The sequence below is a fragment of the Schistocerca gregaria genome, chromosome 1 (genome assembly GCF_023897955.1).
Source record: "Schistocerca gregaria isolate iqSchGreg1 chromosome 1, iqSchGreg1.2, whole genome shotgun sequence".
In the NCBI taxonomy this organism is placed as follows: domain Eukaryota; kingdom Metazoa; phylum Arthropoda; class Insecta; order Orthoptera; family Acrididae; genus Schistocerca; species Schistocerca gregaria.
The window spans coordinates 305237048-305256426 of NC_064920.1; the positions used below are offsets into that span (position 1 = coordinate 305237048).

Consider the following 19379-nt stretch of genomic DNA (forward strand, 5'->3'; position numbering starts at 1 on the left):
GATGAGATTCATTCGAAGAATTTTCAGAAAATGTAGTCCACACACAAAAGAAGTAACTTACATAACCCCCATTCGACCCATACTTGAATATTGTTCCTCAGTCTTGGATTGTTAACAAGGCAGATTCACAGAGAAAATATAGACAATCCAAAGAAAAGCAGTGTGTTTTGTCACAGTGTTGTTTAATACCCTTGAAATGTTTTGTAGATGCTTCTCCACCTCTCGTATCAGGTGCTAAAAGAGAAGTAGGTTTGTGTATTATCGCATGGTTTACTGTTAAAGTACTGTGAGAGTACATTCTAACACCAGTCAAATAACATGGTATATCCTCATAAATGTATCTTACATAAAGACCTTGCAGATAAAATTAACCTTCTTAGGTAGCCGTATGTGTTAATGTGATTCCTTCCAGGATGAGGATGTAATGCCAGCCCCAGATAGAACCCATCCGGTGGATTAATGATAAGGGGTTGGTGTGCTGGGAGCATGGATGTTGGTTTCAGGTGGTTTTCCAAATCCCTCTAGGTGAATACCAGCCTGGTTCCCAGGCTCCATCTCATATACATACTACACAAACATTTGGAACACTTTCTCACACTAGCTCACAGAATTTACTCTACACGCAGACAAATTGGGTTCACTGCTTCTGCCCTGGGGGTGGATACGAAAATGGTGACCATAGCTGTTTTTTCTCCTTAAACACTTACTCTGCTTGTTCTCCTTAAACGCTTACTCAAAAGCAGTTATATTAGAGAAATTTGAGCTGATATTGAGTATTACTAGTGATTTACCCTAATCCACACCCTTAATGTGCCTTTTTTTTTTTCTTCTGGTTATTTTGCACCAGATTTTCACGTGCATGTTTTGGGGTGTCAGGGAATAGTAAAATAGGGTGCATTTTTTGTAGTAGTATGAAAGTGCAAGCATGCTAGAGATAACCACAATCAATATTAAAGGAAAAAAGTCCTCTAGAGTTAGGGCCATGGGCACATGTTGTTACATCTGATGTTATACTCATTTTGAAATGGCCTAACCTGCCAAACTGTAAAGTTTCTATTGTTTCCATTCATCATCCTATTTCTGATTCTGTTATCCAATTACCTTTTTTCACGTTGAATCACTGGATTCGTTCTTTGCTCACCATAGTGATTGTTTATTATCTTTTATTATCTCTGTGTGCCACCTTTGATACTTGGTTTCAATTTTATGTGTATCTTGTAAAATATGCCCATCATCCACTCCTTGTTAGCTTTTATACATTTCTGATTAATTTCATTTCTAACTGGCCCACTCACTTGCTGTTCACTTTCAAAATTTTGGTGTTTTCATTGCTCCTTTTAAAATTCCAGTTGGTCTTATGTTACCTGTAGTTCCTCTTTTCTACCATTTCCAATCATTGCACTTTTCCTGCTGCATTTACTGCATTCTTTGAAGGCTGTTGCACCAGTTTTCCAAATCAGTAACAACTTCAAGCATCATTGTCACTTGTTCTCCCAAGGCAACCTCTATTTTTGTTCTCTTCAGGTTGCAGCTCCTCTTCTTAACCTTCATGAATTTCACTTCATTAGTAAGCTCCCTATCTTATTATAGTTGCTATCAGTGCCTGCCCTTGAGTAACTCATGCAGTCCCTAAATTGCTTACTGGTGTTTGCTTCATCGAAATACAGTAAATCTGATATCTTATTTGACCAAATAATCTTCATTTAAACTCTCTTTCCGAACAGTTTTCAAAAAGTGTTTTCACAATGACTATTTAGTGTCTCGTAGGGCCTACGTGATTATAGTGCTTAACTGCTCTCTCATTTCATTTATTAAGTCATAATTCTCACATTATTTTTCCATTCTCTGCCTTCACCAGTGACTGCATACAATTTTTTCATTAAGATAAAATTCTCATTTTCTTTCCATAGTTTTTGATTTCATTGATGTTTTTAAATACGTCTTCAATTTTACTCTCATCTGTACATGTAATTGAGAAGTGTACAGGTGTGGTAAAAATATTTGTTGGATATCCATTCATCGATACTGTTGCTTATGTTTGCTGCAGTTAATCCTTTACAATATTTTCAGTTTCCCTACTAATTATGTGTACTTTTGCTCTACTAGTGTCTGACCCAGTGTGAATAATCATCTGGTCCCTACTCCAAAAAAATACTCTCATTCAGACATCACTGATTTGTCAAGTATCTATCTGCATCCTTTTCATTTCCAGCTTTAGATTTTCTGCCTTCTGACTCTAGCAAAGTATTGTGACACATGTGCTAAATCTGATTAGCATTGTATTTTTGTCAACTACCTCCTCCCAAGTACTTGCTCCTCTGAAATATGGATGGAGACTTTTTATCTTCAGAACATTAATGCTAGCACAAAGCCATTTCGATGCATTGAGCAGAGAATTACATGTGCTGGGAAAAGATCATGTATTGGTTTCCTATTACACTACGATAGTCATTAGAGTTTCCCTGACCACACCCTTCAGGTAGCATCACACTTGGCGTGCAGTCTTGTTAACTTCTGTCAACTGTGACAACCACCTTCCCACACAGTGATTGGATACACTCACTGCAACCTCAGGTTTTCTGTGCTGCCATATTTTACGGACCATCATTAGATGCGGCAGTGGAACATAGTGTGCTTCAGAAAATGAGTCTTTGGTTCGCTGCCTGGACAGCAAGGAAGGTGCACACTTCTATAAAAGACCTCGCGGCTTCTGGGTGTGCTGTGCGTTGGTGGGGTGAACGGCTGTTTCGTAAAACAGTCTGTAGCAGGCAACATCTGAGGCACGTGCTGTGCTGCAATTGTGTAAGGCTTGCCCAGGCAAGCGGGGGGGTTGGCATTAGTTTCCCTTGTGGCTCTTAGGATTCCTATGGAGGAACATCAATTCACGTCTGCTCCTGATGGGACGAGTTTATCATCGGGTAGCACCTACACCCACCCAACAGAGAAAACTTGGTCAGTCCACCCTAGTAGTAGTCACATAATTATGGTACCAGGACACTAGTTTGCCTGCCAGAATAAAACGTCCATCACAATCCAGAGAGAAGAGGGAACCCTTAGGTGGTCTCTCCTTTCCATATCCACAAGGCATTGGAGAATATAGCTGAGTCTTTAAAATGCATTAAATAACTCTGCAAAGGATCAATTCTAGTTTAATCTGCTGTGTTACTCAAAGTATCTAAGATCCTAGGATGCAAGGCCTCGGGTAACTATCCTGTTGTGACTGAGTTGCACAACACCCTTAACTCTCGTAAAGGCATTTTTACTACTATGATATAATACAGATATGGTTGTCAGGAAGTTGAGTGAAGAATGGAAAAATATGGCCGTCACAGAAGTGCAGAACTGTATGAGGAGAGTTAAAGGCACATTGGAAAATAGTGCAATGTCTATTCAACCTTCAACACTCCAGAATTCGACCATTATTCCCCAACCCATTTATATGCTTCAGATGTCAAAGGTTTGGTCTTACCACTGTGGCATGTAAGGGGAGGGTTATGTGTAGAAATTGTGGAGGTTCATCTCATGAATCAAAGCTCGCCGGCGGGTGCTCCAGCGTCACAAGCGACATCCCTCAATCGACCACCTTATCGCCTTCAAACGGCTGCGTGCGCGAGTCAGCCGCATTATCCGCCAACACAAGCAGGAGCGCTGGGAGCGGTATGTGTCCACCATTGGCCTCCATGTCACTCCATCGCAGGTCTGGGCCAAGATTCGTCGCCTCTATGGCTATCGGACCCCTGTCAGTGTCCCTGCGCTCTCACTGAATGGAGCAGTTTGTACTGGCTCAGACGTCATTGCAAACCACTTGGCAGAGCACTTTGCTCTGAATTCCGATTCTGCCAACTACCCATTGGGCTTACGCTCCATTAAGGAGCGGATAGAACGTCGGAGTCTTTCTTTTCGCACTCACCATCCTGAATTGTACAATGTTCCATTCAGTGAGTGGGAATTTCGCGGTGCCCTCGCCGCCTCTCCTGATACCGCTCCTGGGCCGGATAGCAACCACTCTCAGATGCTGAAACACCTTTCAGTGGACTGCCAGCGACGCCTCCTCGATCTTTACAACCGCATTTGGGTCGAGGGTGAATTTCCGTTGCAATGGCGGGAAAGTCTTGTTGTCTCCATTCTGAAACCAGGGAAGAACCCTTTGGAGGTGGACAACTACCGTCCCATTAGCCTCACCAACGTTCTTTACAAGTTGCTTGAACGGATGGTGAGCCGGCGCTTGAATTGGGTACTGGAGTCTCGGGGCCTTCTGGCTCTGTCTCAGGGTGGGTTTCGTAAAGGCCGCTCCGCCGCCGACAATCTGGTGAGCCTGGAGTCGGCCATCCGTACTGCCATTGCCCGCCGTAAGCATCTGGTCGCTGTCTTTTTCGACATGCGGAAGGCGTATGATACGACTTGGCGTCGTCACATCCTTTCTACGCTTCGTGGATGGGGTCTTTGGGGCCCTCTGCCGATCTATATCCACAATTTTCTGTTGTATTGTACCTTCTGCGTGCACGTTTTTTCCTCTAACCAGAAAGACTTGAAGAAGTTCACCAAAGGCAAACAGTCTTTTTCTTCGCTAACTCGAAGAACCTCTTTGACGGTGTCTCCACATGATACCTTAGCCCGGCTGACGTCCGTGTCACCAGTGCACACCGCCAAACGTTTTTCAGTGTTGGACTCCACAGACAGATTGCACAACCAAGACGATGCTACTGTGGACCCCATGGAGCAGGATGCTCCTGCTTCTGTGCATTCTAGCAGTGACTCTTCACCAGCTGTCACTAGACTGCAGCTGAGGTGACACCCCTACATCTTTCTCATCATGGTGTTCCTCCAATGGAACGTTCGCAGCCTTTGATCCCATAAAGAGGACTTATGGCTGCTTTTAACTTCGCAGCATCCCCTTGTACTCTGCCTTCAGGAAATGAAATTGCGCCCTTATGACCGATTTGAGCTTTCACATTTCCTACCTTATAATTTCAACCTTCCCCCTGAGGTCAGCATTCCATGTAATTGGGGCGTCATGCTGTTCATAAGGGATGACATTCATAGTCGACCCATCTCCCTGACAACCCATCTTCCGGGCACTGATAACCGTACAGTTGAGCACCCCACAAACCAAACATCATGTCTCCCCATCTTCAAGCTGTTGCAGTTCACCTTTTCCTCCCCCCCCCCCCCCCCCTCTTTCCCCCCTGACTTTTTTCCTCTGTACCATTTCTGCCTCTCCGTCATTCGATGTCACCAGGGCAGACTTCCTTAGGCTTATTGGGCAGCTACCTCCCCCATTTTTCCTACTTGGTGACTTTAATGCGCATCACCCCCTTTGGGGTTCTCCAAGGACCTGTCAGAGAGGTGCCCTCTTGGCTGACCTTCTTAACCATTTTAACCTCTTCTGCCTTATCACTGGAGCACCTACTTTCCTTTCCAACTCCTCGCATACTTATTCCTATTTGGACCTATCCTTCTGCACTGCCCAGCTTGCCCATTGTATTGAGTGGTCCGTTTTTTTTTTTTTTTTAGCACCTACTCGAGTAACCATTTCCCATATGCTATCCATTTGCTGACTCCTACCCCATCCACGTGCATGCCAAAATGGCAGCTTACCAAGGCTGACTGGCAGCTTTACTCCTCCCTGGTCACCTTAGCAAAACAAGATTTCCTCAGTTGTGATGATCAGGTGGACTATATCACCAACATTATCCTCACTGCTGCAGAACATACCATTCCTCACGCTTCCTCTTTACCATGCCGTGTCCCAGTCCCATTGTGGACTGAGGCATACTGCGACGTAATTCACGCACGGAGACGTGATCTCACTGCTCAGTGCTCTACACTGAAAAACTGCATTCATTATAAACATGCACGCAAAGTGTTATCAAGTTCTTCGGGATAGCAAACGAGCTAGTTGGATTTCATTCACTAGTTCTTTTAACAGTTCCCCACCTTCCTCTGTTGTTGTGTGGGCCAACCGCTGACAGCTCTCTGGAAACATGATCGATTCCTCCATTTCTGGCCTGACAGTAGGTGCCGATGTCTTCTTGGATCCTGTTGCTATCTCCAACATCCTGAGCGACCATTTTGCAGAAGTTTTGATCCCTTCCCACCTTCACTCTGCCTTCATCCACTGGAAACAAGTGGAGGAGGCTTGGGCGATCCCCTTCTCTTCTCCAAATCGTGAGTGCTACAGTTTCGCCTTTACTATGAGGGAGCTGGATCATGCTCTCAGTTCATCCTGTACCTGAGGGTCGTCTTCTTAGCCACTGACCTTTGTATTTTCTCTCCAGCTATTGCAGACTCAATTCAGTGGGAAGTGCTGCAGATTCACCTGCTGACTTAGACTGTGGTAGACAGGAGACCAAAAAGGTGGATGCTCCAAAGGGCAATTCGATACCTGTATAGTTACCAGCCCTTCTCTGAATAACAAGAATGTACCCAGGAGGTGCTGAACCATGTCGTCTGTGTGATCCAGTGAGCTGATACCATTTCCTTTCCCCAGTCTAGTAACCACTTCAGATGATGACCTGTCTCTTGGTAGTATGAAGAATGTAACTTGACACTCAGATCCAAGCATGCAGCTTTGTGACAATATAAGCACCATCCAACTACTGAAAATGTTTGTGCCTTCAGGTCTCGAGAGCACTAGCAAGGCAAGTGGTAAGGGAACAGTCAAGGAACTTGTGGAAGGAATTTTCAACATTAGTCAGTCCACATATGCTGCACAAATTTGCACTCAATAAAGTGGATTTCAGGCAAGGACAGTACACTTCCCATTACGGCCATTTTGAGAAAGGGATTCTTGAAGGACATGACTAAAGTCATGGCTCAGGTTTCAGGTCATTGTATTTTTACCATAACTGCTAAATCCAGACGAACTCCTGAGTTTCAGATGTTTCTTAGAAGGCTTCCCTTCTTCTAATGTAATGAGAAGATTACAGTCTTCCATTCTCTATGTGGAAGCTGGAATCAGCTTTGTGTGCAGCCAGAGGCACAGCTCCAGGGCCAAATCAGAAGGAAGCAATATTAATTCTGGTATGGGAACCGGATAAGGATTGTACCAGAGCTAATAGTTAAGGAAGTGTAGAATTTACCCACTGATGGCTAGTACTCTAGAGTGCATAGTCAACTGTCACATTGTCTGGGTCCTCAGAACGCTGGAGCCACTTATGCTACTCCCAGTGCAGTTTCCACAGTTGATTTACTGGAGAAGGCTATGCAGTAACCTTTCTTACATAAATACCATTTAGTTGGTATGTTTTTCGATACTATACCACCATTTGGAGGTACAACATCCTTCTACAACTTCATGAATGGGGACTAGGTGGACGCATCTGCCATTTCTCATCACATTGGTGATTTTTTTTTATTTTTTTTTTATTTTTTTTTTTTTTTTTTTTTTTTTTTTTTTTTTTTTTTTTCTCTCTCTCTCTCTCTGACCACTTTGTTCAGGTGAATGGGTTTCCCATAGGCAGTGTACTCAGTGCCACACTGTTCACAGTCACTATCAACAGCATCTCTTCTGCAGTCGGAAGCCCAGTTAAAAGTTCTTTGTTTGTGCATGACTTCACAATCTTATACTCTTCTTCCAATCTCACATTGATGACAAGGCAGTTTCAGATGACCTTAAGGAGGTTGGAAATTTGGGCTAGTAGAACTGGTTTTTGGTTTTCACTTGAGAAGACTTCTTGGGTCAGTTTTAATAGTGCTTGTTGCAGTTTTCACTTACTGGAACTCACAGTAGGGGACACTATTTTAAATTTTAAGGACAGTATGCAGTTCTGGGCATACTATTTCACTCAAAATTAATCTGGCTCGTGTACCTGACAGACCGGCAAACAAAAGGCTTCAAATTGTTGAATATTTTGAAGTGCTTCAGCGGAAAGGTGTGAGGAGTTGACAGAATGCACCTCCTTCAGTTTTATAGAGCATTTGTCAGATCGTGGTTAAATTATGAAATTATTGGATCAGCCCATAATTCCTACCTCTAGGTATTAAATGCTGTCCACCATGAGGACATTTGGATGTCAACTGGAGCCCAGTTTGGGACCAGCCCAGTTCACAGTCTGTCTGCAGGGGCTGGTGGACCACCACTCCGCATTTGGTGATGCTTCCTTCTGGCTCATCAGGCCCTCAAAATCTCGGCATTGCCTCAGTCATTGGCATTTAGTGTCACAGTCCATCCCAACTTTTAGTGGCTGTTCAGGAATCAACCGCAGGGGACCAAGCCATTCAGGAAACATGCTGCGCACTGTCTCACAGGTCTGGGTGTATCAGATCTTCAGATACACAGGCAGGGATGGAACAAATTGCCACCTTAGTGTATTCGGAGGCCCAACTTCATTTTAAGCCTTACACAGTACAAGAAAACTTGTACTCTGGGTTAAGTTTTTACAACTTTTTTATCTTCAGTTTTACTCCTCTCGGAGGCTCACAACCCTTTAGTGCATAAGTGCTCGGCAATCACAGAGTCCCAAACTGTTGCAGCACCTCCTTCCTATCCTTTACTGTTACATTTCATCTCTTGACTATCCTTCCTTCCCTTGCTCTCTGTCAAGGTGGCAATCTTTGATGTCAACCCAGCTATTCCATAGGTTCTACCTGCCTTTCTTGGAATTCTCTTCCATTCACGACCTTTTGGCTGAAGTAATTTGTGGTCCCCTTCTGAGTTTGATCTTCATTTTCCAAATTGTTTTGTAGTGCGAACCAAGTGAGGAAGAATGCCTTGAATAGTGCCTATTGCATGTAGTGTTAAAGATAATCTTGCGCAATCCATGCGTAGGTTCTTATTTGCACTTCAAGGCCAGTGCATTAGCCAAACTGGGGTCTTTATTTATCCTTTCAGTTAAGCCCCATGGAATGGCAGGGATCAGACTACAGGTGCTTGGGCTACTACGCCTAAACACATGTTGAGGAATATGTCTGTCTTCCTGAGGCATCAGGGCTCCCAGCAATAGCCATTGTGCCAGATGGCCTTTGCTGTGGCTAGGTGGTGCCCATGTGAAGAATCCTTTATCAGGAGTAGGTAACATCATGGAAGATATTTTGCACCTGGATTATACCAGATGTTCGTTCTGATTCTGCCATCTCTTCAGAGAGGAATCGAAACTTTGGTGCAGACAGATTGATTTCCCTACCCTGGCTACCCCATGAAAAGAGGGAAAGCCAGATGTCTAGGAGTGGAACACTTTATTCAGTAAATAGTACATACGTAATCTGTTGGAGATACTTTACTGTGTCAAAGCCATAATTTTTTTTTGAGCGTATCGAACATAAATTTGGAGGAGCTGAGTCATTAGGCAAAATGTGCAATGGATCGTGTTGATGAAAGACTCTTCTGCTGCACAGTTTACAGCTTTGCTGTCATGTGAACATTTGGGTGACATGTCAGTGACCTGCTCAGGACTTTGAATATGGTCCAAGGACTCATCTTCCATCGAGACCTCACGCTCCAAACAGACAAGGAGCCATGGGCTAATCTTGAGTGGCAAGGTGTACATTTTGTCTAACACATCCAAAAAGTTCTGAAGGATAATAGAATAGGTACAGATGCTGTTTTTGTAGCCTTTGAAGAGTGTCTTCCCCCAAATCCCCTTCAGTTACGATGTGAAACCTTACATCCTAGTGCCAGTGAGTTGTTTTCTTTGGTCATTTGTCATCCCACTGCTTGGCGGAGCCTAGATATAGCAACTTTGTAATCATGGACAATCACTGCAGTCCTTGTAAACAACCATCTTGTGTGTCTCAGTTCTACGGAACACCATCCTCCATGTTCACTAGTTTGCCCAGTCTTCAAGAAGAAGAAGAAGAAAACCTATACTAATAAAAAAACTGTATAACTGTCTTGGCTGTGCATTTGTCTGTGTGAATATGCTAATCTCCAAGAATGATAGACAGTTTCTGAATATACCACAACACTTAAAAAATTGAGGGTTATGCGGTTTCAAGATCCTAATCAATGATCATGTGGTGAGATGTGCTGCCGCTCGAGAACATCTGACACTAACTCTGTTCCAGTGTAACATCAAACACTGACACGATGCTCAACAGTGGAAGAGCAGAGAGGGATGTGAGACAACATAAGCGAATAGTATGCTGATAGACCCCTCCCTAGGATGACACTGAGACAGGAGTGACATCTAGGCCAAGAGGATATAAGCGCCGTTCCACCGGCCGTGGCCAGAGTTCCAGTTGAGCCGACCTACGAACGCCACAGTAGTGACTTAGAAACTGTATTGGTTCACTTGTATTATGAATTGTGTATATTGTGATGCATATGTACCTCATAGAGTTAAGTATTGTAATCATTTCCTTTCATAAACAACTCTGTTAATATGATTTGCTTGAATTGTTGTCTGGCGATCCGAGACAGCACCTTTCCTAGGTCGTCCAATATTAGACGAGTGGGCAGAACACAACAAAGTCGCTCTTGGGAAACTCCTTCCAAAAGTGAAGTAATGTAACTGAGAGAGTGTTATGCATTATCTTGCTCCCCAGAACCTTCACTCACAGAGACTTAGATATATCTTTCCAATGTATCATCATAGAAGCAAAAAATTTGATGGGATGTGGTGCAAGTGAGTGGCTCTTTGTAAACAAAATCCCACTTATTTCTAACAGTCTACCACGTACTGTAAACGTGTACAATTCTCAGTGAGCTTATGTTATGCCATGACCATAAACAAAGCCAGATGCTCATGTTACAGGCATGGACCTTAGTGTATGTTGCTTTTTGTACAGCCAGCTCTATGTGGCTCTCTCCTGTGTTTGTGAAGCAAACAAGCTCTTCATTCATTTCCCCTAATCATACTACTTCAGACATATACAAAGTCCTATGACGTCTGACACAGCTGTAAATAAATACCTTGGTCTCAGCTAGTACAGAAATATATATCTAGTGACTACCTGTCATACACTGAAGCATATAAGAAATATGAATGCCTACATCCTGTTGATATGACATCCAATGATGTGAAAGTCACAACCATAACTTCCACTACCTCAGTTTTTTTGAAACTATTTCTCCCTCCACCCTCTCTTGTCATTCCCACGGCACCATCTTCGGGAACCATTTTCCACACCTGCCCTGAGGAACAACTTCCTCCTTGGGGCCTATGTCCCTGGAAACCCACAGGTGAGAAGCTGGACACTGTCCAGTGATCGAAGGGACTGTGACCTCTGGTCTCAGGACTGCCCACTCATTGTGTATAGGCCCTAGCAAGATTCATTGTGTATAGGCCCTAGCAAGAACCCGAGCCACCAAAGACTGTGAAAGAGGAGGAGGAGAACCATCAAATTCTGAATCAATGTTCCTTGATGTGGTTCCATCACCATCGGCGACAGGCAGAGATCTGGAGTGCGTGACCAGTCCTCCTGACCCCTTCATTCCTAATTTGGGAACCCAAAATGTGATCATTCAGTGGAACTGTAAAGGATAGTACTGTTACCTACTGGAACTACAAAGCCTTATCTCCTCCTCTTCTGCAATTTGGTGGTACTCTACAAGAAACGCACTTCACTTTTGACTATATCCCAATGCTCCGAGTACATTCTGTCAGAACCATGCTTTTTCTGAGGTGCCATGTGATGCAATCAGTAAATTGGTTCACACAGAGTGGGTTCCTCATCATACAACATTGCAACCAATAGCTGTGCAAGTCCAAAAAACCTCAACAACCACCATTTACAATGTTTACATACCTCTAGGCAGGCCACTTTCTGTGTTGGCGAGCTGAATCCAACTACCCCCCCCCCCCCCCCCCCCCTTTCCCCTTTCGGAGCGTGACATCAGATGTGCAGATCAGACTATGATTAAAGCAAAATACTAAATTCGGCCATGTATAGCTGTTTTTTCAACATACATATCAATACATCCAATTGTTGCCTACTCATTGTGTAGGCCTATGTTGAAAAGTAATGAGGGAAAGGTTATGTTCCTACCAAATGCCTTTATTTACTCCAGTAAATTTTGCATTGCGTTCTTTTATATTGGCTTCTACTCTCTGATTCCTGTATATCTGCTGCACTATTTTCCACTTTTGATGATAAAACATACTGTGCATGAAAAATTTACGTCATTTACAACCAGTCTGCATTGTACAAAGCTTTTTCTAAATCTTGTTTACTGCTGTGAATATGCAATTTCCTGTCGTGTGGGACCTGACTTTACTGGGAAAATGATAATCAATCATGAACATCTCACTATTGTTAATTTTCAATTTTTATGGTGCAACTTTTATGAGAGCGTCATAGCTTTTCTCTAGTGTTTCATGTGTGTTCACCATTTTGCAACTGCTTCTAGTGTATCTTAATATTACCTTGCATTAAGAACTTTCCTTGGAGGTTTGTCATGAGTATTTTAGAGCTCTTGGCTGCAATGTTTGATAACAGGCACATTGTGAATCCGCCTCGCATTTTCGTGGTTGGCATACGATATGCAATTTATACATAATTTTAACGAAAATACTTGTTAAGAATTGCCTGATACGTAGTACAGCTTTTCTGTGTTTACATTTAGTTTTTGTAGCAAAAAATGCATTAAATATGGAATGAACATAGACATTGAAATATGCTACATGTAAATCTGTTATCACTATCTATATTTCTCACTGACATGTGATGTGGGAGGGCTGGTATGTGCTGTCATAATACACACTGTGACAGCTAATGTAATATTTCAAAAGAGAACAACATTTTCCTGGCTATAGTCTCCAGTACTATGCAAGTACTGTTAATTTACTGGCATTAAATTTTTCACTGTGAAACAAATTTTATAGTACACTGTTGCTAAATTTGGTTGCAATTACAGCTGGTATCAACAGAGGCAGTATCACATCAGAAGTGGGAACTGACAGAGGAAGGGACAGTGGTTGCTGATAAAGGAAGCCATGAGGCACGAACCTTTTATGCTATTTCTCCAGAGGGAATGCCCCTTAAAGACTTAAAGGTATGTAATGAAGCGCAGCCAAGTTTTGGGTAACTTGTGTAAAATAGACAGTAGCAATTAATCTCATAATTTATTAAACAGACAGTTTAACTTGAACTGCCATGCAATTTCTCGTACAGATTAGTAAATTTTCTTCCTGCGGCTGATATTTATGAGAAAATAACAAAACTTACACTGTTCATAGAAAAGTTTAAGAAAGTTTTGGATTTAAAACTGTTGTTTTGTTGATTCCCAGGAATAAAGTAATCCTTTATTCATATTCTCTGACATTAGAATTTAAAAGACGCGAAGGAAGATAACCAGTCTACATATGGTACTATCTTGGGCACCATGCCCTACCAATTCTTCTCCTTTAGCGTTGATGCCCTTGTTCTCACCATATACGACTGCCTCTCATCCTGTGTGAAATTATAGTTAAATCAAGACCCTACACTGTCGACAGGCATTGATATACGTCAACAGGGGCAGTTGAAAATGTATGCCCCGACCGGGACTGGAACCCGGGATCTCCTGCTTACATGGCAGGCGCTCTATCCATCTGAGCCACCGAGGGCACAGTGGATAGTGTGACTGCAGGGGTTTATCCCTTGCATGATTCCCGTGAGACCCACATTTCCATCCTGAGGTCTGAGTGGCCTTCCCTTCCTCCTCCAGTCTGTCCTAGTACCTCCCCAAGGAAGCTACTAACAGTTCCAAAATCTAGGATAAATTCATATTCTTTTTTATATGTAAAATTTTGAAGCAGAACGCAAATGGAACACAAGTGTATAATTTTCTGACTTAGTCTCTCTGTTGCTTGACACACTTCCTGCAGTGCATATGAAGTGCACAGATCCCCCTTATAAAAAATTCTGTTGGTTGTATGCGTAGCATGCTGCACCTCTTCATTGGAATGAATATGTTTCGTCACAGCACCTCTTCGAGTTGTCCAGACATACTGCAATAACTCGGAATGAGGCCTGGTGAGTATGGTGGATGTGACAGAGTATCAATTTTTCATTTATGGAGTGAGCTGCCATGGCACCCATCTTGTAGACACTTTGCAAAACTTAAGCACTTCATGATTGATGTGATGTGCTGAGCCATGAATAATATTCAGATTTGCAGCTATTTCATACACTGTCAGATGGTGATTTTCCATCACAATAAATAGCTTCAGCTGCTGCATTAGACTCTGTTGTGCAACATGCTGTGCCTGATCTGGGCGCAGAATGTCTGTCACAAATTCACGCCATTTCTGAATTTTCTACTCTACTCATACACTTGCTGCAGAGATAGACATTCACCACCATGCTATACCTCCATTTGTTGATGGATTTCATTAGGTTTCGTACCTTCACTGTTCAGATAATTTGTGCCAGAATGCTGTTTTTCTTTGGTGCATGTTGCAAATGGGGCAGCCATTTTGAACTGGTATTGTGGCTGCATTTTGCTTGTCTGTAGTATACTCCACCTGAAGAGCATTCCTTACATCACTGGTAACAGTACTTCTAACTTAATGAACAGTGAATGAACACTGGTGTGAAATGTTGATTTTTATTTACACTTTTTGTTTTCATTTGACTCCCCCCCCCCCCCCCCCCCATATATTTGTTTCTTACAATACATTTCAGAACTTTAGCTTCAGCTTCAGGCAAGTCAGGTGTTTTAGCTCATCATAGCTCTCATATGCAGTGATGTTGAAAGTTTTAATATAATTGACTTTACCTTTGAAAGCATAGAATAACTTTGACTTTTATAAAAATAGCTTTCTTTTAAACCAGAGATTGTGACAGCCTTTTAGTATCTACGGCCTACACTGTCGGAATGTGACGGTGTTTGGGGTGCATGTTTCAAACTTAAATATTTTGTAAGTGATGAATAAGCATAGTTTGTGATTCAATAACCTTTTTGTTTTATCAGTATATTATTAGAAAATGGTTAAAAATGAAATGTGTATAGTAATTTTGTGAAATAAAAACCTCAAATGCTTTTAAAGCACAATTTTATTCAAGAATAAAAAATGTAGAATAATACACGAGCTTTTGTAGCTATGAAGTAGAGATAATTTACATTCGCAACTCAGTATTATTGTAATTTAAGAGGTTTGAAAACTAGACTTGACATTGAGGTGGAGGGAAATTTTGTTCATATTTGATAGTGTGTGTACTTCAGCATGATTGTGGAAATACTGTTCAGTGTTTGCTATTATCTTGGCAACATGGTATTTAGCTCATAATGGCAACATTTTTGTTTACTTCCTTTGTAAACATATTTTGTTGTGTCATCAGTTTTGGCTGTAATGACAAAATTTAAGTCTGTTGAGCATCATTTATAAGAGCTAGATACTTCTTCACATGGAGAAATTCATAATGTGTTCAAATTGTATTTCTTTGAAATAGGTGCTCTTCCTACACAAATTAAAAAGAAGGGTAGTTATTTTAATGTTTGTCCATTGACTTGCATTTATTGCATATTTTTATCGTGGTAGAAGTTTTTGAGCAAGACACTGTTGCTGTACACTAATTGAAACAAAATTTAAGCTTCAAATATCTGTGCTGATGGAGTCACTGCTTGTTGACACATGTGAAATACATTAATACATGACATGATTAAATCTTATGTAGTGTTTTGATGCCTGCAGAGCAGTTGTTAGAAAGGTACCACTACTTGAAGAATAAACGCTTTTATAGTTTCTTACTCATTGCAACCTTGTACTTTTGTAGTCACGTCACTGTGCAGACAATTGCGAAATTGATATTCCTATGTTGTTTGCTATCAGACAATGTAAAATAGATACAATTAACACTGAAGCATTCTAATTATCGAGTTGGTTATTTTGGAACTTATTCTTCTATGAAAAATCTATTAGTTTTGTTTGTTTATCAAGATCAAAACTATGATGACCTTGTGAGCCAAACAAAATGTTTTGAGCCATATTTGGGCTATGGGTTTCTGATCACTATAAATATCTCCTTCAGCTTTGTATTTGCCCTACTGAGCCCTGCGTTTGAGCTTCAAACTTTTCAATTAGTACCAAAGATATGATTTCTTTTTGAAACAATAGGAATCTCCAGGTAGGAATGTCAGCCAAGTAGCAAAAGATAGATTGTTGCTTATGGTGTAGATGACATCTTAAGTTGCAGACAGGCACAATTAAAACATTTACACAAAGCTTTTGGCCACAGCCTTCATCAGCAAAAAAGAAACTCACCATTCCTACACACAGGCAAACGATGCCTCATGCACGCATGACCACCTACTTCGGTAGCTCGGGCCAGAGAGCAACTATCAAGTGGGCTGGAAGCAGCAATCTGGAGGGGGAAAGTAAGGAGAAGGTGTAGTAGCGTAAGGGGGAGGGAGCATGGAGAGACTAATGCTGCCTAACGGAACATGCAGGGACAAAAATACTGAAAGGTGCAGCATCAGGTGGTTGTTCAGCAGGGAGATGAGGAGAAAGGGAATGGAAAGGAGATGAATGGGGAAAGATGGCCAGACGTGTTGGCAGAGAACAGCAAAAAGAGGGTGGGAGATGAGAATGGGGTGGTGGTGATTTCTGTTGGATGGAGGGTAGGGACAGTAAGTTACCATAAATTGAGGCCGAGATAATTATGAGAGCGAAGAATTGCAATATGGATAGCTCCCATCAGCGCAGCTCAGAAAAGCCGGTGGAGAAGGGGAGGATCCAGATGGCTCGGGTAGCGAAGAAGGCATTTAAATTGAACATTTTATGTTCAGCTGCATGTTGTGCCACTGGGTGGTCTACTTTGTTCTTCGCCACCGTTGGGCACTGGCCGTTCATCCTGGTGGACAGCTGGTTGGTAGTCATACCAATATAAAAAGCTATTCAATGATTACTGCAGAGCTGGTAAATGACCTCTCCCCTGAATCTATTTCCCTCCTCGTCTCCTATGACACTCCACACACCCAACTTCTAGATGCTCCCCAAAATCCACAAATGTAACAATCCTGGATGCCCCTTTGTATTTGGTTATTGTGGCTCCACTGAAAGATTTTCGGCCCTCATTGACCAATACTTCCAACCAATTGCCCATAATCAAGCCTCCCTGCCCAGCAACCTCCTGACACTGCACCTGTTGGCATGTTTGTCCCAGCACTCTTCACGAGGCAGCATTTGTTTCTCCCCCCACCCGTATGCTACTTCCCTTCCCCTTCCCAACTCCTTCCAGATTGCTTCTTATGTTCCTCACGGTAGTTGCATTCTGGCCTGAGTTGCTGGAGTTGGCGGTCATGTCTGAGAGAGGTGTGCTTGCTTGTGTGTATGAATGGTGTATGTTTCTCTTTGTCTTATGAGGACATTGGCTGAAAGCTTTGTGTAAATGTCTTTTAATTCTGCCTCTCTGCAACTTAGTGTCATTCTTTTCAAAACCTTGGAGACAATATCAGGATTGAGCACTGAACTCAGAAATCTTACATCATTATTGCAACACAATCTTGGCTGTAATTCATAATACTTAATTAAACAAATGTATGAAGCTTTCTTACAGATGGAAATTATGTGGCATGCTAAAACTTGAACCAGACGCTTGACAGTCTCGTGCTTAGTCTTTCCAGGCACAATTCACAACCCATCCTGGTAGAGGCAAAATAAAAATAGTGAAGGTTGAAGGCAAGTGCACGCATTTTATTCTGGCAAGAAATTTCACAACAGTGTACATTCAGGTACAGACTATATGATTATGTCTGGAAACAATTCCTTAGTTTGGGCTAAACCATTTCTTTGCTTGTGGCTTCTTCCACCACAAGTGCTTGTCCATTAATGTAGCCTTCTGTAATTTTTCAAAAGTTGAGCGGAGGTACAGGTGGAACTGAAGCTGTGAGAGTGGATTTTGAGTTGTGCCTGGATCACTCAGTATGAGCATTTTCCATAAAAAGAAATATTAGCCTCATACTCAAATACTCAGTTGTAATCTAAATTTCATAGTAGTATTTATTAGAATGAGGACTGAAAGATGCATTATGTAATGAAATACTTTTTTTCCACATAGTGGTATGACAATGCCCTCTGTAGCATTTTCAGATCCAATAAATGAGAATATAAATACCTTTCACAACTTTCATGGTTATTATAGGATGTACAGCACTATATCATAAAGAAACTGTTTGCCTGACAGCAACTTGAGGAGGTCCTTTGCCTTACTCTCACAGTTGTTGGAGAGCAATATGTGGCAGATGGGAGGAGGGGCGGGCAGGGGGGGGGGGGGGTTAGGTTCCCAAATTTAAAAGCATTTGATTTCCACCTCGCAGTAGACAATTTTGCCACTACGTACTGCTTCACAAACAAGTTTTTAAGAACTTGACACTCCTCAACTAAAAAAGCTTTAAGGATAGATTTTATTAGAAAAGTGTTATTTTATGCTAAGTCTCGTTTCCAATGTGTTGGGATAAAACCTGCTCTCTGTCAACATTGTCAGTACCCACAACACCTCCAAACATAGTTTTGCTGAATAGCGTACTCTGTCCAAACAACAGTTACAACATTTGTTACTCTAGCATTGTTGTCCAATTTTAAAGGTACTTTGCAGAATTGGTTGAAATGGCCATAGCCACTTGACATGGAATCCTGTGTTATTCCTGAAACATCATCTTTTTTTTTGGTCATCAGTCTACTGACTGGTTTGATACGGCCCGCCACGAATTCCTTTCCTGTACTAACCTCTGCATTTCAGAGTAGCACTTGCAACCTACGTCCTCTACAGTTTTTGCCCTCTACAGCTCCCTCTAGTACCATGGAAGTCATTCCCTCATGTCTTAGCAGATGTCCTATCATCCTGTCCCTTCTCCTTATCAGTATTTTCCACATATTCCTTTCCTCTCCGATTCTGCGTAGAACCTCCTCATTCCTTATCTTATCAGTCCACCTAATTTTCAACATTCGTCTGTAGCACCACATCTCAAATGCTTCTATTCTCTTCTGTTCCAGTTTTCTCACAGTCCATGTTTCACTACCATACAATGCTGTACTCCAGACGTACATCCTCAGAAATTTCTTCCTCAAATTAAGGCCGGTATTTGATATTAGTAGACTTCTCTTGGCCAGAAATGCCTTTTTTGCCATAGCGAGTCTGCTTTTGATGTCCTCCTTGCTCCATCCGTCATTGATTATTTTACTGCCTAGGTAGCAGAATTCCTTAACTTCATTGACTTCGTGACCATCAATCCTGATGTTAAGTTTCTCTCTGTTGTCATTTCTACTACTTCTCATTACCTTCGTCTTTCTCCGATTTACTCTCAAACCATACTGTGTACTCATTAGACTGTTCATTCCGTTCAGCAAATCATTTAATTCTTCTTCACTTTCACTCAGGATAGCAATGTCATCAGCGAATCGTATAATTGATATCCTTTCACGTTGTATTTTAATTCCACTACTGAACCTTTCTTTTATTTCCATCATTGCTTCCTCGATGTACAGATTGAAGAGTAGGGGCGAAAGGCTACAGCC

At 42.0% G+C, this 19379-nt stretch overlaps 1 protein-coding gene and 1 non-coding gene across 2 annotated transcripts in view; one reads left to right on the plus strand and one right to left on the minus strand.

The window, feature by feature from the left end:
* LOC126342669 (phenylalanine--tRNA ligase alpha subunit) overlaps window positions 1-19379 on the plus strand; it is a 121791-nt gene that overhangs the window by 14372 nt on the left and 88040 nt on the right. The window contains exon 2 of the mRNA XM_050001876.1: window positions 12797-12934. Within this exon, the coding sequence (XP_049857833.1) occupies window positions 12797-12934 (138 nt within the window). The remainder of the gene's footprint in view (window positions 1-12796; window positions 12935-19379) is intronic.
* Window positions 13414-13488, minus strand: Trnat-ugu (transfer RNA threonine (anticodon UGU)). Its single transcript has one exon. It is a non-coding gene; the product is annotated as a tRNA-Thr (tRNA).